Source organism: Talaromyces stipitatus, genomic scaffold, assembly GCF_000003125.1.
Source record: "Talaromyces stipitatus ATCC 10500 scf_1105507295523 genomic scaffold, whole genome shotgun sequence".
In the NCBI taxonomy this organism is placed as follows: domain Eukaryota; kingdom Fungi; phylum Ascomycota; class Eurotiomycetes; order Eurotiales; family Trichocomaceae; genus Talaromyces; species Talaromyces stipitatus.
Window position 1 is genome coordinate 3,087,045 of NW_002990113.1, and position 20,942 is coordinate 3,107,986.

Here is a 20,942-nt window from a genome sequence, read left to right on the forward strand (position 1 = left end):
AGTATTACCGAGAGTTGCTTGTCAAATGTTGCGAGAGTGTGGAATATTCAGGTGACAGAACATGGAGCACAACGATGCAGACCAGCCACTTTTGGCAGACGACAGTCATACCCACAGCGATGCTCAATATGAGTCTTCGGGCGTGTCTGCCGAAGGACTAGGTGGCCTGTTTATATGGGCTCTTACCTTTGCTGCAGGAATAAGTGGTCTGCTTTTCGGTTATGAGTATGAGACACACCGGATCCCATCCTTCATAGAGTTTACTTTACTAACCTTATACAGCACTGGTGTCATTTCTGCCACTCTTGTCTCTATCAAGACAGACCTTTCAGGAAAACTTCTGACGACCATGGACAAGAGTATCATTACTTCGTGCACTAGTCTATTCGCCCTTTTTGCTAGTCCCTTGGCTGGTGTTTATGCCGATAGCATTGGGCGGAAGAAAGTTCTGCTGGTGGCAGATGTTCTTTTCACGATTGGTGCACTATGTCAAGCATTTACTTCTACTGTTCTTGGCATGGTTCTTGGACGTAGTCTTGTTGGACTGGCGGTGGGTTCTGCTAGCATGGTTTCATCGTTGTAAGTCACCTTTCTTCGCTCATCTCCCCAGATTCGGCATGCTCATAAGAATGACTAGATATATATCTGAACTTGCGCCATCGCATTTGCGGGGAAGACTAGTTACGATACTATGTCTCTTCATCACTGCAGGTCAAGTCGTTGCGTACATAATCGGTTGGCTGTTCTCATCAACCCCTGGAGACTGGCGCTGGATTGTCGGCCTAGGCGCGATTCCCGCGATTTTGCAGCTTATGACTCTCCTTTTCCTACCGGAATCACCTCGATGGCTCGTACAGGCCGGCTACATTGCTGAAGCGAAGGCGGTCCTGATCAAGGTTTTTGGTTCAGACTCGCAGGCTGGATACAAGGCCAGTGCCGTGTTGCGAGCTATCGAAGAAGACGTCGCTGCTGAAGCAGCCCAACTCAGTCATAACAAATCCGACAGTAACTTTCAGCGAGCTTTGCGGACTATGGCCGAACTTTGCAGCATTGACGGCAACAGACGCGCGCTCATCATTGCTATGATGCTGCAGGGTCTTCAGCAGCTGTGTGGTTTCAACAGCTTGATGTACTTCTCTGCCACGATTTTTGAGTCTCTCTCGTTCTCTTCTCCAACACTTACATCCTTGACAGTCGCCGGGACCAACTTTTTGTTTACGTTACTAGCGTTCTCGCTCATTGACTGTGTAGGTCGTCGACGTATTCTTTTGTACTCTATTCCTTTTATGATTACTGCGTTGCTTGGATGTGCCTTGGCCTTCTCACACCTGAGATGGGTACATTCAGTGTCCTCACCCAAAGATGGTCAATCTCAGCCATCGTCAAGTGCATCTTCCATGTCTGTTGCCATTCTGATTTGTCTTACTGTATACACAGCAGCGTATGCGTCAGGTATTGGGAATGTTCCTTGGCAACAATCGGAATTGTTTCCCCTTTCTGTTCGCTCTCTTGGATCAGCTTTAGCTACGGCTACGAATTGGGGGTCCAACTTCATCGTGGGTCTGACTTTCTTGCCTATGATGGAGACATTGACTCCAAGATGGACATTTGTCATTTACGCGTTAGTGTGTGCTCTTGGTTGGATTAGTGTATGGTTCATTTATCCTGAAATGAGTGGTATGAGTCTTGAGGAAGTCAAGGACCTGTTAAGTGATGGTTGGGGTGTCAGGGATAGTGTCAGAAGACACGAGTCCCGAGATACATGACTTTGTTGCTGTGGTCGTTGTATATGGCTTCGAACTTCACTGAAACACAAGCTTCCGAGTCTTCTGAACATTGAACTTTAGAGTGGCTGTGATTAATGCTGGTGAGTGTCCTGATTGCCTTGGATATTCTTGGACCCTCCAGTTAATGATATCCCTGGGAGCCTTCTAGTTGATAATATCTTTAGAAGCTCTCTGGTCAATTATAACTTCAGGGTCCTTCTAGTTACTAATATCTTTCGGAGTTCTCCGGTCAATGATATCTTCAGGAGCCTTCTGGTTGATAATATCTTGAGGAAGTTTCTAGTTAATGATGTTTCTAGTGGCTCTTGGGCTAATGATATTTTCAGGAGAAATCTATTCAAAATAGGAATAACTTTTTACTTTCTTGCCCTGCCTGCACTGAAGACTATGCATCACATGTAATATTTGCTCGATTTTGCTTTGTCCACCTAGCTTCCCAAGCCTGGGTGAGCAGGGCGTTTGTCATTGTGCCCAGACTAGATAAATTCATCACTTGTCTCCAGTCTGGCGTTCCTTCTCACATCCCATCTTATTCCACGATCGTCATTCCTTAGCTGCCCTTATATTTTGGTAGCCATGTCAGAACGGTCTCCCAGATACTATGAGTATCTCACCTCAAGGCATCTGTTACGCAAGAGGGGATATCGTACAACTCTCTTTTGTCAATTTCCAGTTGAAGTAAGACCCAAATTCACGACCCAAACTGACCTTCACTGTGAACTTTACTGACAGTTATCTCACAGCTCATTGAACGCATCGCCATTCACATTGAGTCTGATACTGACTTGATCTCGTTCGCTCTCACATGCCATGGGATTGCAAAATGCATTCTCTCACCTCTTTCAGGAGTCTGGAGGGAACGGTTCAATAACAAATACGACGCAGGATGGCAACATAGTTCGGAGGAACTGGGCAACGAGTACAGAACTCGTGCCACGCTGCTTCAACTGGATGTGTTTCTTCGACCCTTCGAGGGGCCCCTGGAACACGCATGGTTGAAGGCCATCCAAACTCTTTTGGTCGAATCATACATGAACAAGCCTGGAGATAAGCAGACATCGCGTTCAAAAAATATGTTGAGAATTGCTGAAGCAGTTCAAAAGACCAACTTTCTCAGTAGACCAATGGTTAGGAATGGCAGGCAGACACACATGAACCCGTCTACTCTGTTTTGCGCGGTCCAACTGGTTAGTCTACTCCAGCTTACTGCGGCCTTTGATTGGGATAAAATTACTAAAGTTTAATCGCAGTGCCTCAGTCATATGTGTTTCGATCCACTTGGTCCAGGGCCATGTCTGCGAAGCAACTATGATATTACAGAAGTCTACTCCTACCACCATGAGTTTCATCATTCTCTTATTGACGAAAATGGTATGATTTGCTTTGATACTTTGCTCCACATCCGCAACTTCTGGCAGAGGCATCTCCTTAGCGCTCGGGAGAACTCCTACGCCTCGTCGTATGGGAATGTTACGCGGAGGCCGAGAGAATGGGTTCAGCCTTTGGAAGCTAAAGTTACTGTTATGGGTTTCTGGAATGGCTATTACTGTTAGTAGTTTTCCATTTTACTCTCACTACCATGCACGACGAGCTAACACAATTATCTTCCACAGCTTGTCTCCATCCTTATCCAGAGACTCCTAGGATTCTGGAAGAGCTACAGACCTGTGCTGCTCTAAGTGATGATCCTGATCACCAGGCCGCTGTGATGGTAAGAAATCACCAGGTTTCCTTAGGTATTGAAGAAGACTAATATGCTGGGAACTATCTAGACCATGATGCTTATTGACGCTAATCGCAAGAGCTGGCCGACGAGACTTGACGAACATTTTCCTGAAAATATCGACCTGTGTCCCAGGAAGTACTTCATTGGTAGCGAAGGTTTCCAGGGTGACATGTCGCTGCACTATCGCATTCGGGGATTCTACCAAGACTTTCCATATCCTCAGGAAGGGATCTTCGGATGGCTGCGTATCTGCTTCGTCAGTTATCTTCTCGCCGACGACCTTGAAAGCCGAGATCAGCCCGACGCCAAAGACTGGGATGATTACGATTTTACCAGTGACTTTGATCGAATTTACGGCTTCGAAGGTATTCTAATCCCCGGGGGAAAGATCCTGTTGGGAAAGTACTTTGATGTACAGTCAGAAGGTGATGAGGAATGTGAACGCGGACCGTGCATCTACTGGGAGCATACTCACTTGGGTGATGTGCTGGATATTATGTCTGTTTCACAGAGCATCGATTATCCCTTTCTTACTATGTTTTCGTCGCCCGCAGGGAGTCAAGCTGCAGAAGAATAGTCATATTAAAGTCAACGGAACGACCTACGGCTACATAAATCATAGCCTTATAGGACAAATATATGATAGAAGTGCTGGGGGAAGTCCATAGGAAATCTTTTTTCCCGAGTTTAGTGGGACTCTCGCCAAGTTGATAACAAGTTGTCTCCTTTCGAAACTTGACTGTACGTTATTAAGAAACGATAGCCAGAAATAATATTACTAGCAGAATGGGAAAGAAAAGATTGCTCTAAAAAAAAAAAAGAACAAAAAAGAAAAAGAATATAGGATTATGGACGTAAGATCATTTTAAGCCACCAGCACCTTTGACAAAACCTTGACCTATTCGTCAATGTCTTTCACTTTCTCCCACTGACCCTTGAGGTTTTCTTTCCACAATGTCACTTTGTTGTCGCCTCCGCTCACAGCCAAGATATTGCCGCTCAAACTCCAGCTGACACGCCACAGGACAGAATCGAATTCAAGCACGGTGCTCGTCCACTGACCGGGAGCTGAGGCATCGGATGTCCAGATCCGGACTGTCTTGTCCTGTGAAGCGGAAGCGATGTATGATTTGGAGAGAATGCTGGGCGACCAAGCGACATCCCGGACCCAATCGGTATGGCCTTCTAATGTCTGAACGGGGTTGTATGCCTTGGACTCGGGGCTATCAAATTTATTAGTGCCTTGAGCTTATAATATTATAATCGGTAATGTGCCGTACCTATAGTCCCAGATTTTGACAAGATTATCGCTTCCACCAGTGACAAACCTCCGTTGTTGACCCGGCCCAGGATTTGCGCTTATGAGACTGCCTGGAGATGCTGCTGGTGCCCAGCTCACAGAGTTGACGCCCATGCCATGGGCATGGAACATCTGATGTGTCCAGCTGTTGTCCTGGAACTCCAACACGCTAACTTGACCGTCCGACGAGGCACAAGCAAGAAGACAGCCACTTTCATGAGGCGCCCATGACACGATATTCACTGATGCGGTATGGAGAGAGAAGTCGAAGACCTTGGTCCATGGGCTTCCGTTGGTTGAGGCACTGGAAGGTTGTTCGCGCCAGATCAAGACTTTGCCATCGTAGGAGGAGGAAGCAAGGATTGTGCCAAATTTCGGATGCGCCTGAAAAATATATGAGTTATGGATCAGAAACGGAGGCGGAATCGAGGTTGACGTACCCAAGCCACACACCACACGGCACCTTCGTGTCTGTTTCATGATACATTAGAGTCGAGTATAGCCAGACATGAAAATGAGTCCATGCTCACCCTTTCAACGTATCAACTAATCTCTGTGTCTCTCCTTCAACCTCGAAGATTTTGATTGTTTTGTCGGAAGAACATGTCGCCAATCGTCGCCCGTAATAATCGAGGCTGGCATCGTGCTAAGCAAATCGACATCAGTTAGGAGCTTCACGCAAGGAGAAAGGAGTGTGAAGCTGGTCAAATAAATCTGGAGTATTGACAGCACACGTACAATCATGTCATCATGGCCAGAGTTGGCAATAACCTGCGCCTATAATTCACACGGCTGGTTAGCGAATCTGTCAGGTCAGATTGGCAGTAGAGCATCGACACGAACCATGATTGGAAATATTTACTAAATGTCAAATACCCGCAAATGCTCCCTGCAGCTACACGTAGGTATCGCAGGCAATTGAGGTGGTCTGAGTAATTGGCAAGCTGTGTTGGTATACTCGAGTATAGCAGTTGCTATATAGCAACTTGCGGGCAACCTGGCCGCACTGATCCAAAACATAGTTTATGATCAGGAGCCTTAAAAACAAGGCATAAAGTACACCTTATCTTATCGCTAGATTCTAAGGCAACAAGGCAGCAAGGCAACTTTCCCCACGCCCCTCGGCCGCCTTCTGGTGCCACTGCCTCGGCTGGCCCTACACATGATTTATAACTCGAATGCAACCTCCGTCTTCAAGCCCAACATCACTCTTGATTTAATCGAATTACTTTCCGGCAGGCACAACGTCCACTTACTCAAATATTCTCCGTCTGTCTTTCTTTGCATATACAGTTGGCCTTGGTGAAGTCGCATTCTACAGTTCGCAGGCCGTCGGCTATTGAAAGTTGCCGTCATGGCGGACGCTCTATGTGGCCCATCAAATGCGCTGCAGAACTTTCAAAAACATACTGCTGTTGATCGGACTCTACAACAGGATCGTATAGTGAATCGTCATCCATCTGCTCAGGTATTGTTGTCTTCTGAGCTTGTCCTGTGCTACGACAATACTCACATCATCTAGGGTTTCCGATCACAACATCACAATGCCGCCGTCCTTGATCCCGAGTTTGAAGCTTTTGAGAATAATCTTGCTGGAAATGCGGTCCCTCAATTAAGACCTGGCGGCCCTGCTTTTGGCGCTCCAATCCACTCACAACCGGTACCTGCATTCGCTGCGACTGATGGCGGCCACTGGGCGTCCGATTTCCAAAAGCTGCAAGTTTCTGGCCCCTCTACAAACATCCAACAAGGTCATATTATGTCAAACCAGGCATTCCGTCCAGCTACTATCAATGGCTGGCAAAATGAATTCATGCAACATCAGCAACATCAACCACAGCAGAACAGTCAGCCCCAATTTCGACAGGGTCCAATGACGAGTTTTCAACCTTCTTTCATGCCGAATTACCAAGGCATGAATGGTATGGTAGCACCTGCACCGCCAGACCAAGGATCATTACAAACGACATCCACTGTCCCAGCGGTTTTTGACGAATCCGCCTTTGAGGCTGCTTTCAACCAAGCCCAAGCCGACATGCATGAGCATGAGATGGCAGTTTCTGAGCAACATCAAGTATTAGGAGAAGATATACAGTCAAAAGAAGTTGAGCTTACGGTAGAAGCCGAATCCACCGAGCAAATACGAATAGGCTCTGATTTGATTGGAGTTACGGATGAAACGCCTGCTCAGGGCCGTAAAGAAGACCCTGATGAACTGGCGAAAACTGCGGGTCATCTTCTCGACAGTGTGAGCCATGATACGAGTCAAAAATTCAAGGAAAGCAGCTTTCTCGCCCTAATGCGTCGCATCCGAGATCGCGAAGTACAAATCGAGGGCGACGAGTTTCGCGAAGTCAGTTCCCTTCCGTAAATTTTCGTATAATAATGAAAAATTTCATTTTCTCGGAAGGGTGGCATTGCCGCCGGTATTTCTCATATATCTGTGTCATCCACGGCCGTGCTGATAATTCTCATAGATACAGCAGCCCTTACACCCAGGTGGAAAGGATTATCCTGGAAAACGCAAGGCTGGAGGCTCGGCCCCCAATCAGCTGCGTACGTTGGCCTCTGCACTCGCCTCAATATGCACATTGAATTCTCGCTAATGCCGCTCATACATTTATAGGCCCAGAATAGCATCAGGATCACGACACAGAACGTTTTGGCGGGTTTGCCGCTGAGATGACAGCATCGGATGGAGATATACCCAACACAGTCGGTTTGCGCACTTTTAGCGATTCGATACCCCAGATTGCTTCGTCATCTAGCCCAACGAATGCAGATGGACTTAGCACTATGCGTTCTGCCAGTCATTCAGAACACAGAGCGCTCTCTTCGGTGAACTGCATTTTTATACCATATGATGGTCTTTTCTGAAGTTTCATGTATGTAATATTCATGGCACTGCGTCCATTTTGCAAGCGATCGAAAATAGTAAGCGAAGGATGGACTCATTGCCTACATACGCATGAATACATTGGTTTGTGACGAACATCTTGAGTCACGATATTCTAGTAGGTACCCGGTATATGAATCACGAATAGTTATATAATGGATTACCTTTTCCTATAGAGTACAAGGTTCTGTCAATTTTATGCTGTTGCTAGGACGAAGATATAATCCTTTAATAAGTACCTGAGTAAGTAGATATTATCTTTACAGGTAACATCAACTTCTCCCAGAACCACACATATCAATGTTCGAGCTGTTGTACATGGATAAATAAATTCCAATCCTCCAAAGAAGGAAATGAAAAAAAGAGACAATACTAGTAAATAATAGTAAACATAAGTCTGAAAGTCCCTCTTTTTATGGAGAAAAGCAAAACGCCGGCACCAAAAGATCTCCAGGTAAAAGATGAAGAAGATAAGAGAAATATGGAAAGAACAAGTTGACCCAGTCATACATCATTTCGAAAGGTGTGGATAGGAAGGGGAAAAAAAAAAACGGGGGGAGGAAGGCAGGCAGGTGAATTTTCGAGAACGAGTAATGGAAATATAGCATTGTGGAGGCGATTGAATGGATTAAGGACGGCTTATAGGGATATCGTGTCTATGAAGACCTCTAGCCCAATCGGGAAGACGCTTGTCACGTTCATACAGAAGGCCACAGTTATGACAGAGTGTCTATGAGAAGAGTAAGTGAGTGAATATACTGCGGCATGAAAAGGAGTACTCACCCTTGGACCAGTAGGCCCGTCTCGTACAGTCCAGACTGCATGACCAAAGACTCCACAATTGTAGCACCGCCAATGACCACGTTCACTAGGAAAAAAGGTTAACTTTTGAATATCACTGCTACCTAACATGCTAACGTACCTCTCCAACAGCGTACCACCGCCGCCGCCATATCCTGCCCCTGAGCTAGTGTCAGGTGTGCCACGACCTCCAGGAGTCCCAGAGCGGCCCGCCGGACTAAGACTACGGAAGCGTCGCTTTCGCTTGCTCCTCTCACCTCTTCCAAGAGGCGCCTCACTGTCAATATCAAAGTAGTTCGTTCTAGATAGTTCCGGCGTGATGCCAGCTGTGGATGAGAATCGGGCAGTTTCTCTTCGTAGACGTCGAATTTGTCTTTCTCTGTCTCCCTCACGTTTTTCGATTTCCTCCTTGGACAATGTTTCAACTTTTGGTTCCCATTCATCACCGAGGCCTTCTGGATCATATCGCCATCCAGCTTCAGCACCATTGGCGGCTTGGTTGTCAATTTCGTTCCCATAAGCTCCGATACCACTGACCATGCCACCACTTTCACAAACTTCTTTCTTGAGCTTCAATACTGCCTCATAAATACCATGCGATATTGCGCTAACCCATTCACCTCCCAAGCCTAAGTCTGCGCAAGTAATTTTGGCGAATTCTTCGGCCATTCCTGGAGGATGGAGTAGGGACCATTCAAACTTATCAGTGTAAAGTTTGTTCTGTAGGTTGATATTCAGATTGAGCACGCATCGATAAGCATCATCCGGGTTGAGGAGGCTATCATTCACAAGAGGATCTTTTGTAATAGTCACAGTGTTATTTGGACCGGGAGTACTGGGTGTCGGAGCATTTGCGGGCGCGGGAGTACTAGAAACATCTCTAGAGATTCCCGTAGCTTGGTCCGTCGGATTGGGCGCAACCTGAGCCTGCTGAAACAGAGGATGTAATGCTACACCTGCATATTCTTCTAGTTGTGATCGGATTTGCCCCGAAATAGCATCAGCTAGCCTTGCTTGGTCAGGTAAATCGAGTTCACGGACAAAGGTGATCGCAAACTCGTCGGGAGTAGCGATAGCTTCATGTAAATTCCAGAGAAAAGTGTCTTTGATGCGATAAGCCGGAACAGGATCTGGTCGTCGGTAAGCTGGGAGGGTTGAACTGAATCCCGGGTCTGTGGAAGATCGAGGGATTGGGAATGGTTCAAGTGGTTGATGTGCAGGAACCTCAAGGTCGATTCGGATGGGGACGAGCGTCAAAGGTAAATGCGACTGCGTCTGTAACTGATCTGCATTACTAGACGAACGAACAAAGTTAGCATCGCGAAAAGACTCCGCACAAAGCAATTGCTGCCCATTATGAATGCTTACTCTGGGCGGAGAAGTCGCCTTATCATCCATTCCCTAAATATACCTTGAACTTCAACTGGCGCAGAAGCCTCCTTGCCTACTTTCTCCGACAACGGAACTCTATCCACATTTGAATCCTCTCGTCTCAGACTTCGCAGCCCTGTAGGTCGTCGCGGTCCATCGCTCTCTTCAAAGTCATCATCGTCAAAGCCATCTTCCGCGTAATTGATGGCTGTAGTACCACGTTTCGTAGTTCGCGACGGTCCGACTTGTGAGGGGGGGATAACGGGAGTAAGTAACGCGTTGCTATATTGTCGGAGGCGTGGAGCGTAAGAGGTTATATAGCCTCTGGCGGGAGACATGATGATAACGAGTGATATTCAGAGCCACTCAACGCATGACCCTGAGGGATCAATCAGTTTGCAAACTGATACTGGCGTGGGATTTTATCGTTGTTGCGCAATGAGCTGGTGACAGTCGCTGATGTCGCTAGCCCTTTCCTGGATAGAAGCTTGCCAGGAACGCAGAGAGATAGACTGCAGTCCCGCGTGAATCTGCGACTTGAGGACCACCACTCTATGCAGAGGAATGCGATTTATGAGAAAACACAGATGAGAAGGCGCCTTAGCCAGGGCATCAGTAATGGATTAGTGATAGAATAATTCAGACTCTCTCCTTCCTCATTGTCACCGGCGCGTGTTTTCTTACAGCAGGAGCGGGTCTGACGGGCCAATAATATGCCGTAGTAGATGCCCAGTCACGTGATACATTTGGAGATAAAAAGAGCCAATAGAAGGCTTCAGATTCTGACTATTGACCATTGACAGGACAATTGCTATTGAAAGACATATTGAAAGCACAATTGATTGATTGATGTGAACATGTATCCCGCACATCAACAGAAGCTATGTATATACTCGCAGGACGCCAGGGCATTCTTTTCCAAAGAATACTTGGTAGGATGAGGCTAGTTGAAATGATTGAAAAGATGGACACAACATTCTTGGATATCGGAAGACTGCTTGAGGGGGTAGTAAATGAGATGAAGGAGGAATGAACGCGCTAAAAGAGACAAAACAACTGTCGCCATCCTATCAGATCTATGGCTGAAAGGACGAACACACACAAAAGAAAACTATTTGGAATTGCTGAGTTGAGTCGAGCATCATCTCAGACCGATAACACTCTGTTCGTGGAGATATTAGTCATGGAAATATATGATCTTGCTAGAAGAGATATTCTTACCATCTCAAGAGTCCACACTCGGCGAATCCAGACTTTTAGTTTCCCCTCCACGCCATCAACGTCCTCCAACTCGATACCTTCCCACCAACAACGTCTAGCAGGCTTCCTCCAAAAAAGTAAAAGCTTCTGGGCCATGCCCACCGAAGCATTGCTATTGATATCACCCCTTATATCCGTTCGCAATTTTGCCAATGCCAAACTGCAAATCACTGCTTTGTTAGGCTCTGGAGCTCGGTGGCCCCAAGAATCTTCATGGTTAAAGCCACTGCTTTTTGCGTATAGTATTAGTGAATTGAAACCACCACACTTTTTGATTTAAAGATAGGAAGACTCACCCTGCAGTCAACATCTCAATTAGATGCTGTTCAGTGCTGCCTACTTCATCGCTTTTCCGGAGACCAGAGAAGATCCCATCCTGTCTCAGGAGGACTTGGGCCGCAGCACGTTTGACAGTCATCATTTCAGCTTGCCCTATGTTGGGTCGTGGTGGGATAACATAGAAGTCAAGATCTTCTCGGAGCACAATTATGCCTGCCCGGTCTTGTAGCATGTCTCGTGTTGAGCTGTACATTGAATCGCTTGCATCCATATCGGGGGAGCCAGAAGGGGAAGGGGATGCAGACGGGATTGATTGCGCGACAGTGCGAAAGAAGTCTAACATGTACTGGAGCGAATTTGGATCGTACTAATAGCAAATACATTAGCTGACTGGAGTAAGGAGGATCGTAGTTGTAGAGACTCACATCTACAGGATAGATATCACCATCATGGAAGCCACCCATCTGGCCATCGGGAAGTAGGCCATTAGGGAACAAAGAGAGCAACACGAACTCCGGGAGTGTCAGCAACTCATCTCGAGAAAGTGTAAAACGAGTGCCCCTACATGCATATCTTTCATTAGCTTAGCCCTCTTTCAGCGCATTGGAGGTCAGGCTTACCTGAGATCTAGCGTTATGTGCTCATCTCCGTTTACGTCTGCAAGATCAAACATCAGTAAACCCCCCGGTCTAGAAAACTGTATCGTATCGCATACCTCCTAGAGTGTTTATTGGAGGACCGCCCGTCTGTTGGACCTGAGTAATGATGCTCGCAGCACCACCTGCAGCTGCCATGACGTACGAGAACGACTGAAGAGGACTGTAACCTTCCGTATAAGGAGGCGGAGGTTCTCTATCGTCTGTAGTCTTCCCAGACGACTCGCCCTTCTTCTCTACACTCTCAAGTGCAGCTTTAGTATCCGCGACAACAGAAGAAGATTCGTCTACGTCTTCTGATGGAGGTACCTGCGGTAGAAATAGCGACGGTGATGGCGGAGGGGCGAACGCGGGTAAGGACGAGGCACCTGCGGCCTCAGTTACAGCTCCTTTGGTCCAATTGACTTCTGAATCTGGTTCAATGTACAGCGACGAGAAGGGCGGGGGTCGAGTAGAGGCCTGGGATGATGACGAGGAGGCCTCCGAGAGAGGCGGGAGAGCTGGGGGGGATGTGTACGAAAAGTCCTCCACGGTGGCAGTAGATTCTAAACAAGGCAGCGCCGTTTGGGGCGTGCCACCGGTCTTGTATGAGTTTGTCAAAGCTGTTTTATTTTCTGAGTCAAAGAGCTCGGGTCTGAATTTGCGTGGTGAACTTCTGATAAGGGGTAAGTGAGTAAGGCTAGGCTCGCAGAGAGCTATCTGGGATGGCGCAAAGTGGGGAAATCATGTGGCGTGAGCTGGAGCTGGAGAGGACAAGGCGGAATGGACACTCAAATGATCGCTTTCATCTGAAATATCCCTGAAGTGCACAAGAATCATTGAATGAATTCAGTAACTGAGATGGGCAGGTAGATGATGGCTGGCGGATTGCTCTTTGATGTGATAAGAACGCCAAGGAGGGCGCTTAGAGAACCACAAATCATCAGCCAAGGTTAGCCTCAGGCTCGGCCTTAAGTGGAGCATCCCGACATCGCCAACATTGGGATACTTCTGCATAGTACACGCTTGCAACGAATATATTTAGTCCAAATAATCTGATGATCTATTGCCATATTCTTAAGGTTATCAGTAGACTGATTATACGTTGCCTAACGGTATTCCTTATCTAGACATCACGTTCAGCATAGCTCTGAATCATGCCTTCGAGAGTCGGTTCATATTCCTTCAACACCACCTTGTCGCCTTCAAGTTGGGTGTTTGCCTGTACAAACACCTTCCTGGGTACCTTCTTCTGCAGCACAATGTTTCGTACCTTGGATCCCCACCAGTCGTCGACAGAGGTGATATCATTGTAAAGCTGTGTACCGGCAATCACATCGGCTGTAGACTTGTAGACGTGGAGTTTCTGCAAATATTTCTCAACCGCCGGTCGGCCATGACTAAGGATCTTGGAACGGTCCAGGTGAATTTCAAGGTCAGACAGATCTTCCTTGGTATGTACCAGCTTGACGAAATCATCTCCTGCATCAAGAAAAGTACGTAGAATACTGTAGCGAGCTTGCATATGAGCCTGCCCCCATTTACGACTCTTGGGATCCCAGAACTCTAGGGCGACAACTCCAGCTCGTGCCATCTGCAAGTATGCTACGTAGAGCACGTCACCTGCTTCATTGTTAATATCTGTCTCGCCGTCTCCGTGGCCGAAGATCTTGAGAATATCGAAATCGCAGCTCAAAGCCATGGCTACACATTCCGCACGGCACTCTTCGTATGACGAAGCAATAGCGCCAAAAACTGAGCTCCAGGTCTGACCGGGCTTGTACCAGGTTGAGATGGGTTTCTTCGTAATAGGGCTAATGGGAGGGTTTTTGACATCGAAATTGTATACCCCTGGAGCTGTCTCCTGAAGGAGTTTACCGGTACCATGTCCAAGCAGCTCGTGGAGGCCTACCTGAACCTCAAATGCCTCGTCTCGATATTTCTGATATTTTTCCAAATCTTTCTCGGCAATGAACGGAACTGGTTCGTTTGGTGCCTTTGCGCTTAGAACATTGCCCAGTGACACATTCTTGAAGCCGAGATTCTGGCGAATATCATCGTAATTAGGAATATTAATTCCAGCTGGAATACCGGAACCAGCAAAAGTCAAGACTTCTAGGGATGTAAAATCCGGGCTTAGGAATTTGTCTTTCTCAAATTCTTTGTCCCATGGCAGGCGAACGATATATTGTGATGCACCGTTTACAAGGTCACTGAATGTCCTTGTGCGTACCAGATTGACCTACGCAATTGCATCCACATCAGTCGTCTCTTCATTCAAGGATACTAAGAAGGATCAGAACTTACCATACTGACAAACCCTTCCCACTCTCCTCGGACACCATGGGGATCTCGGTAGGTCTCCACAAAGCCCAAGTCCGTCTCAACTGCGGGCTTCTGATCCTTGACCCAAAGGCGTTGACTTTCCTTGTACGCTTCAATGGATCCGGTGCCAAACGATTTGGCATATTGCTCCAACATCTTCTTCTGTGTTTCATTGGCAGCATTCAATTCGGCTTGCTTGATACTATGGGCAATCTTGGCCATTTCATTCTGATAGTCACCGAACACAAGGCTGAGCTTTTTACCAGCAACCGCCCCTCCCTCCAACACCCAAGAATCTTCCTCTCCCAAATCCCGATCCCGAGCTGGAGGAGAAGAGAGACCCGAGGCAATCAGAAGCTCGAAATTTCCCTCTGCAGTTTTGCGCAGTCTTGTATTTTCGATCGGAAGACCTTTTTTCTCCAAAAAGTCTCCTACGGCCGTGATCTCATCCTTGGTGATGTGGGGAGAATCAGGGTAATAGGTAGTCATGTGGCCTTTGTCAGGATAACCCAAATGCATCAGACCGACATTGCTTGTCTCGTAGATTCCACCACCAGTGCCATTCGCCTTCTCAAAGGCCGCTTGTGTTTCCGGTGTGATAGATGCAAGGTTCTTGAGAGCATCAACACTAAGTCTGGGGATGAATTTGGAGTCTCCGAATCCCTTGTAGTTGCCACAATTGCCGAGGAATTGCGCCGCGTATTCGAGGAAATATTGTAAGTCTTGGGATTCTACGCCGGTCTTTTCTGCGAGCGAGTGCCAGTTGCCGGCAGCTGCTTTGTAGAGCGAGATGATTAGGTCGTAGATAGGCTCTGATTCGGGGGATACTTGACGCAAGGTAATTCGAGTACCTTGAAACGCAGCTCTATCAGTACGTTCGTGTTAGCTCGTATCCGACACTATGGCAAGCATTGCCTGATAGATAGCCGCATATGATAGAATACTCACCTGCTCATAAAATGGGCATAACGCTTTAAGCTCTCATCCTTCAAAGCCTCGAAATGCTGCTTGATCTCAAGTCTTACAACACTAGGCGGCGAGTCAGCCAAATAGTGCTGTCTAGTCTGAGCATCCATGTTTGCATGCACTGCAGACGCTGTAGATGTAGCAAATGTGACTGTTAGTTTTATTGGTGCTGTACGGTTGATGAGCTGTAACAATCTGGGGAGAGACGATACTGCTGATGATGAGATGAGAGGGGTTTTCCTCATCAAGAGAGAAGCTCGATAAAGAGGGGTCATTGGATGTTACGTAGGATGAGTAGGTGTGGGGGAGCTGGTTGGTTGTTTGTTTGTTCCGCAGAACGCTTATCGCCGGAAGAGCTTCCCTACGGTAGCTTAGTGTCAGATTGTAGATAGAACATTTACGTACTAGTATAACTACAGAGTATGTTTATACACCAACGCTATGACGAATGGTATATACAAAGAATTATATTAAAGCCGATAGACTTCCATCTACAATAAGCTAGCATATTTGTCTAGACCACCCTTTTGCTGTCCAGGCGGTTGTTGTGCTGCTTGAGCTGTGGTATTAGATATACCACTAGAAGCCCAAGGATTCGACTGCGTGACTGAAGGGGGTTTTGGCTGGTATTGTGTTTGAGTAGAGGGAGGGGGCGGAATAGAGAATGCAGAGTAATTAGGCCCCGACTGCAGTGTTGTTCCCCCAGGGGAAGGGAAAGATGTGGTATTGGTAGCAGTTGAACTTGAGGGAGAAGAACCAAAACTTTGCGGGAGTGACGGTCGATTGACCTGTTGAGATGTATTCCATGACTGCGGCTGTTGCGGTTGCAATACTCCAAAGGCCGATGTACCAGAAGACCTCTGGCGATTCGGCTCAAGCGATGGGAAGACTCCAGCATTGCTATCTGGAGTAATAGAGCGAGAGTTTTGTCCTGTAGACGACAGTCCACCAACACTAGCCCTGTTGACGGGTTGTGATACATTAGATGACCACGAAAATGTCGGTGATGTTACTTGTGTTGCCGGTTTAATTGGTGTGTGGTGAGCTGCCAAGCTACCCCAACCACCGTCCCCATTAATGGTGCCAGTGCCTTTACGTCCGAGGACGAGCTGTTCAAAATCATCCGAGGCGTCATCAGCACCAGAAGGTGCACTGACTCCGAGTGCACCTCCTGTGGTCTGACGGGTGACAGACGAGTCCTCTCTTGATGAAAGCTCGCGGAGTTTCCGTAACTGCTCTCGTTCAACTTTCGTTGATAGAGATTTTATCAGTGCCATGAACTGTTCGAATTGTTGAATATTCAACAACGGCCCAAGGCTGAAAGCCCACAATACCGGTAACACCTCAAGCGCCACGAAATCAGTGTCGACAATCTTCCCAACTTGCCGGAAAACTGCCAAAGCAGCCATCATAACACCTGGTTCTTTCGTCTTGATGGCTTTCAAAAGCGGAACGAGCTTCTCTTGTACGGTATATTTGTCAAGTATCGATGGAGAGGACTTTTTCACTTTCTTCTTGTCTTCGACTATACCAGATAAGTCGTCCACAGGCTCTACATCTTTGTCGTCAGCACCACCACAGAGAACAACAAATGCCTCCAGAGCTCTGATTTTGATGTTTAAACTGTTCGTCTTGCTGAACGTAGACGCAATCGGAGGGAATATGTCATTTTTGACAGTACTGAAGTCTAGGACTGGAAGCATGACAGGGAGTGTTTTCATAGCTGCGTCTACGAGAGAATGTGTGCTGGAGTCCATGGCAAGCTGAACCAGAGGAAGAATGTCTGAAACACAAATTAGCACACGCCCTTATAAAATCCTACCGGCAACTACTGACCTTCTTTGAAATCTTTGCCTGAACAGTTTTCGGCGATAACACTCAGGTTCTCGAGTACAACCATGAGACCAGCGTCTCTCGTTGTATCCCGTTCTTGCGCAGCACCTTTACCACCGGTAGCCAAAAATATCTCTTTGAGCTTTGGAATGATCAATTCAGGACAAACACGTCGTCCGTTCGGCACTTTCTTCAAAATGTGGAAAATATTCTGTAATATAGGAGATAGCAGATCTCGGTCCTTTGTTTCTTCCAAGAGTGCACCAAGCACTTTCTTCTCGAGTACCGATGGAGGAAACTCGGGTATGACCCGTTGCAACCCTCGCATGAATTGAGACTTTTCATTCTGGGTCTTTGCTGGTAAAGATTCTAAGAAGCGGATTGTAGACACGAGAATATTGTCAAAATATGCTGATTGTTGGAATTCGCGCGCATTCAAGCGCTGGGCAGGTCTTCTGGTAATAAGTCTTGGTAGGACGCTATTAAGAAGATCCTTGGGGATGGGACGTGTGCAAAGGAAGCTGTTTGCTTGGGAAGGTGTGGTGGAAGGGGTAGTGAGAAGCTTCTTATATGTAGAGGTATTGGAATGTGCTTGTATAGGAGAGATATGCGGCGAATTATAAAGAGCAACAATGATTAGTCCAAGAGAAAACAGATCAGCTGCAGGCGACACGTTCGAATCCATCACGAAATCCGGCGATGTATAATCTATATTCAACTGAACAGAGGGCGGTAGTCGAGGATCCTGATATAAAACCTCCGAAAGCGCCAAAGGCGGAAGTGAGGATTGAGTCGTGGAAGTATCAGGTGGGCCAGCAAATGACAACCCAGCTATCTTCCAGTCTGATTTGATATTGATATATATTGCTTCCGGATTCAAATTTCCGTGAACAAGACCAGCAGATTCATGTAAAAATTCCAACCCTTTAGCGATCTGGAGTAAGCCCTTTTGAATTTCGAGTTCATCAATTTCCACCTCTCGACGCCTTCTGGTCCCATCTGGAGACTCTATCGTATAACGACTGGGTCTTGAACCACCACCACCTCCTCCTTCCTGAGAGTCTTTCTCCTTAAGAAGACCATCAAGGGAAGCCGTAATCGGCTCCGTAGCGAACATCAACCCGCCGTTCCGAGTCTCTTCAACCGGTTCCAGAATCTGAAGAATTGAAGGATGACGTAGACGTGTCAAACTACTGACCTCCCGCTTCAATCTCTCAACCACCTCTTCATGAATCTTCTTCAGCGACGAAGCACTAGCCGACCGGCCAAATCCACCTGTCCTCGGCTCTATCGTCTTTCGGTCAAAGATGAATATAGAGGCCGCAGTGCCTGTGGATTTTTTAGTTCCATCATGGACCTTCCATGGGCCTGATATGAAAGCTGGCTCGGGGGAGATTTGATAGTGAGAGGAAATGTTGGAACTGAAGGATTTGAGCGCTGATGAAAACATGGTTGCGGATGCTAATAAACGCTCAATTAAATCATAGTTAGCATGTGAGGCATGGTTTTGATCGGTTGATAGGTTAGTTACTTGTTTTCGTCACAAGCATATCAATCGCGTCTCATATTAAATCGCCGATCTCTCTCCCAGCAATTAATTGTCCCGACATGAAGATTATTTCTTAAATCGGCCAGCAAGTCGTGACACTATCAAAACAAAATGAGTTGTCCTTAGAAATTCCCACTAGCCAATTGTTCCGCAATCCCAAGTAGTGAGCTAGTGCCGCGCCGTATCACGTGCATTTATGCGTTTAGTTGTTGAGAGACCTAGATCTATTTCAGGTCCGAGCCCATATGGAACTTGGCGATTTTACAGACATTGCTTTAAAGTAGTTGGTATATCATGTATGTGTATATCATGTATGTATGTATAGATATATGTACTAATCATCATGCCTCGACATAATGCTGGAATGACGAAACCATCATAATCTACAATGACAAAAATTGAAAGAACGAGCCCGTAAACGAGACCGAGGCAGAAAAGACCGTTCTAAAGTAACACGAGTGGCAGGAAAATAAAGAACGCCTGAGTTGATCGTGACCAGATATAGTCGGAGGATGTCGAGCATGATAAAACGGAGAAAAGAAAAAGAGCAGAGGAATTTAAGGCCATCCCATTTTTTTTTTTCTAACTGGTAACAACCCCGACCTGGGTCAGAAAGCTAAACAAGGGTATCACCTGACACATCTACATCGTCCAGCCTTTTCTGTCCCTCATGCTGGAGTGTATTGATCGTTTTTCGGAGATATTCGTATGTAAGCATAGTAGTCATCGCTGCAGGGACGGCGCGGATCAGGTTTACGCCGATTCCCGAGTAGAATGCGCGCCATCCTTCCTCGCGTAGGATGGTTTGACATGTACGCCATGCACCGGCATAACGGGGTCTGTTTGGCATACCGTCCGATGATGCCGCACCAGGTGGTCGTCCACGATTGACTGGGTGATCGAGTCCCCCACGGAATGCGATCTCTTCGGGAGATGATGCCGGCGGATGTCGTTGCTGGGTTTGTAGTCGTGTGCGCAGCACTTCGTGCGGATATGTAGCGGTACTGGCGCAAACTTTGCTGAGAAAAGTTGCTAAAGAAATCCCGACCCAGTGTGAGTCACCTTCATCCGGGTGCTCGCCAATGCCGTAGCCTGTAAACGCCATTTTGAAATATTCATACAGTGGGAATTGGATGGCCACATGCGATAAACCCAATAGGGCCGGCGTGAGGCCTGAATAAAATGCTCGAATACCTTCGGTCATGTACATCTTCCGTGCGGCGTCCCATGAGTTTCGGTAATGCCACGGAATGAATCCATCTCCAGAGACCCTACCACTTTGCGACATCAATCTCGTCTTGATTACCCAAATAGGGTTCGTTACTACGGTTGAGCATGCACCGGCGGTAACGGATGCATATGTCCTTGATAGCCACCAATTATCTTCAACACCGTTAGCAAATCGCGATCGACTTTGGTTTCAGTGAAATTACCTGTCTTTGTTTCCCAAAATGACCTTGACTTGTCATACACAGTAAGGTAGACGGCCCACGTTGGTAGATACCCAAGTAACATAGGTCCCAGCCCTTGATATAACCCTCGAATCCCTTGGTTTTTCCATATCGTCTTTCCAGTCCCAATCATTCCTCTGTATATTTCGGCGGTCTCTGTTCGATGGGCGCTGCGTCTGCGTAAAAAACCACCTTGTGCCTGTAACTTGGTTTTGATGACGTCGAGAGGACATGTCACGATGCCCGAAGCCACGCCGGCCATTGCGCCACAGAAAGGGGTGATATAGAAACTCGGAATGTGCGTTGAAGCGATCTCGAGGCGTGCTAGCATCTTGCTGTAGGGCGTCGTCGGCGACTTGGGGAGGTGTGTCGAGGTATGGTGCTCGTGGTACAAGTCTTGATGCTGCTCGGGGCGAACAACCGGCCTGCGTGCGCTGTCGTCGGACGCCATTATCATATCTGGATCTGACTGGTTATTACTTATACAGCGCTCAGGGCAGGCGAGATGTCCGTCTTGGTCACCGGCGATTCACGGATTCGAGCATAACGGACTGCTCGAACCCGGAACGCAGACACCGGTGTTGCCCTTTCACGATATCCCTGGACTAGATAAGAGAGCCAGAATGTGCGACGATAGCCGGTCAGTCAAAGGAAGTCTTTCTTTTCCGGTTGTGACGGAGATGAAACGCGACAGAAATGGTGGTTGAGAGGGCAGATTGATAGAAAATTGAAAGTGAATAATCCAAGGTGGAGCTCGACGTAG

At 47.2% G+C, this 20,942-nt stretch overlaps 8 protein-coding genes across 11 annotated transcripts, besides 2 other annotated features; 3 read left to right on the plus strand and 5 right to left on the minus strand.

The window, feature by feature from the left end:
• The first annotated feature begins 13 nt into the window (after nt 1–13).
• Nucleotides 14–1,969, plus strand: TSTA_070660 (MFS myo-inositol transporter, putative). 2 transcript variants are annotated; one of them, XM_002341002.1, is made up of 4 exons: nt 14–225; nt 283–579; nt 638–1,867; nt 1,928–1,969. In XM_002341002.1, exons 1-3 carry the CDS (start codon nt 62–64, stop codon nt 1,764–1,766), a joined length of 1,590 nt encoding a protein of 529 aa, XP_002341043.1. In that variant the 5' UTR covers nt 14–61; the 3' UTR covers nt 1,767–1,867; nt 1,928–1,969. The 2 variants fall into 2 exon arrangements, with proteins under 2 accessions (XP_002341043.1, XP_002341044.1); XM_002341003.1 differs by having other exon boundaries at nt 1,936–1,969.
• Nucleotides 1,970–2,363: 394 nt separating this feature from the next.
• TSTA_070670 (uncharacterized protein) lies at nt 2,364–4,202 on the plus strand (the record flags this gene model as incomplete). Its single annotated transcript, XM_002341004.1, has 4 exons — nt 2,364–2,465; nt 2,531–2,974; nt 3,038–3,307; nt 3,560–4,202. The coding sequence occupies 4 exons, from the start codon at nt 2,364–2,366 to the stop codon at nt 4,088–4,090; spliced, it is 1,347 nt and encodes a 448-aa protein (XP_002341045.1). The 3' UTR covers nt 4,091–4,202.
• Nucleotides 4,203–4,233: 31 nt separating this feature from the next.
• On the minus strand, nt 4,234–5,779 carry TSTA_070680 (nuclear pore complex subunit (SEC13), putative). The gene is made up of 6 exons (XM_002341005.1): nt 5,657–5,779; nt 5,552–5,590; nt 5,344–5,459; nt 5,254–5,284; nt 4,794–5,197; nt 4,234–4,736 (listed from the first exon to the last, which is right to left on the minus strand). The coding sequence occupies exons 1-6, from the start codon at nt 5,657–5,659 to the stop codon at nt 4,412–4,414; spliced, it is 918 nt and encodes a 305-aa protein (XP_002341046.1). The 5' UTR covers nt 5,660–5,779; the 3' UTR covers nt 4,234–4,411.
• Nucleotides 4,322–4,352: a microsatellite.
• A 276-nt stretch (nt 5,780–6,055) lies between the features above and the next one.
• On the plus strand, nt 6,056–7,802 carry TSTA_070690. Of its 3 annotated transcripts, none has more exons than XM_002341007.1 (4): nt 6,056–6,281; nt 6,336–7,239; nt 7,291–7,369; nt 7,440–7,802. In XM_002341007.1, the coding sequence occupies exons 1-2, from the start codon at nt 6,168–6,170 to the stop codon at nt 7,182–7,184; spliced, it is 963 nt and encodes a 320-aa protein (XP_002341048.1). In that variant the 5' UTR covers nt 6,056–6,167; the 3' UTR covers nt 7,185–7,239; nt 7,291–7,369; nt 7,440–7,802. The 3 variants fall into 3 exon arrangements, with proteins under 3 accessions (XP_002341048.1, XP_002341047.1, XP_002341049.1); XM_002341006.1 differs by having other exon boundaries at nt 6,336–7,166; XM_002341008.1 differs by having other exon boundaries at nt 6,336–7,369.
• Nucleotides 7,803–8,337: 535 nt separating this feature from the next.
• TSTA_070700 (RSC complex subunit Sfh1, putative) lies at nt 8,338–10,219 on the minus strand (the record flags this gene model as incomplete). The annotated part of the gene is made up of 4 exons (XM_002341009.1): nt 8,338–8,439; nt 8,493–8,577; nt 8,632–9,804; nt 9,879–10,219. 4 exons carry the CDS (start codon nt 10,217–10,219, stop codon nt 8,338–8,340), a joined length of 1,701 nt encoding a protein of 566 aa, XP_002341050.1.
• An 803-nt stretch (nt 10,220–11,022) lies between these two features.
• On the minus strand, nt 11,023–15,456 carry TSTA_070710 (dipeptidyl peptidase, putative; the record flags this gene model as incomplete). Its single annotated transcript, XM_002341010.1, has 9 exons — nt 11,023–11,043; nt 11,103–11,370; nt 11,438–11,787; nt 11,846–11,981; nt 12,041–12,077; nt 12,136–12,771; nt 13,193–14,297; nt 14,363–15,245; nt 15,329–15,456. 9 exons carry the CDS (start codon nt 15,454–15,456, stop codon nt 11,023–11,025), a joined length of 3,564 nt encoding a protein of 1,187 aa, XP_002341051.1.
• Nucleotides 15,457–15,796: 340 nt separating this feature from the next.
• On the minus strand, nt 15,797–18,629 carry TSTA_070720 (protein kinase Scy1, putative; the record flags this gene model as incomplete). Its single annotated transcript, XM_002341011.1, has 2 exons — nt 15,797–17,129; nt 17,183–18,629. The coding sequence occupies 2 exons, from the start codon at nt 18,627–18,629 to the stop codon at nt 15,838–15,840; spliced, it is 2,739 nt and encodes a 912-aa protein (XP_002341052.1). The 3' UTR covers nt 15,797–15,837.
• A 390-nt stretch (nt 18,630–19,019) lies between these two features.
• On the minus strand, nt 19,020–20,630 carry TSTA_070730 (mitochondrial carrier protein, putative; the record flags this gene model as incomplete). Its single annotated transcript, XM_002341012.1, has 2 exons — nt 19,020–20,111; nt 20,162–20,630. 2 exons carry the CDS (start codon nt 20,628–20,630, stop codon nt 19,345–19,347), a joined length of 1,236 nt encoding a protein of 411 aa, XP_002341053.1. The 3' UTR covers nt 19,020–19,344.
• Nucleotides 19,023–19,062: a microsatellite.
• Nucleotides 20,631–20,942: the final 312 nt, after the last annotated feature.

What these genes read in the sequence shown, in the direction of transcription:
- TSTA_070660 (XM_002341002.1), top strand. Translation starts at nt 62, where the DNA reads ATGGAGCACAACGATGCAGACCAGCCACTTTTGGCAGACGACAGTCAT. An exon ending in GGTCTGCTTTTCGGTTATGA is followed by an intron (nt 226 to 282) that starts GTATGAGACACA and finishes AACCTTATACAG; the next exon opens with CACTGGTGTCATTTCTGCCA. An exon ending in GCTAGCATGGTTTCATCGTT is followed by an intron (nt 580 to 637) that starts GTAAGTCACCTT and finishes AAGAATGACTAG; the next exon opens with ATATATATCTGAACTTGCGC.
- TSTA_070680 (XM_002341005.1), bottom strand. An exon ending in CTGGCCATGATGACATGATT is followed by an intron (nt 5,460 to 5,551) that starts GTACGTGTGCTG and finishes CGATTTGCTTAG; the next exon opens with CACGATGCCAGCCTCGATTA. An exon ending in TTAGTTGATACGTTGAAAGG is followed by an intron (nt 5,285 to 5,343) that starts GTGAGCATGGAC and finishes ATCATGAAACAG; the next exon opens with ACACGAAGGTGCCGTGTGGT.
- TSTA_070690 (XM_002341006.1), top strand. Translation starts at nt 6,168, where the DNA reads ATGGCGGACGCTCTATGTGGCCCATCAAATGCGCTGCAGAACTTTCAA. An exon ending in ATCGTCATCCATCTGCTCAG is followed by an intron (nt 6,282 to 6,335) that starts GTATTGTTGTCT and finishes CACATCATCTAG; the next exon opens with GGTTTCCGATCACAACATCA. An exon ending in AGGGCGACGAGTTTCGCGAA is followed by an intron (nt 7,167 to 7,290) that starts GTCAGTTCCCTT and finishes TAATTCTCATAG; the next exon opens with ATACAGCAGCCCTTACACCC.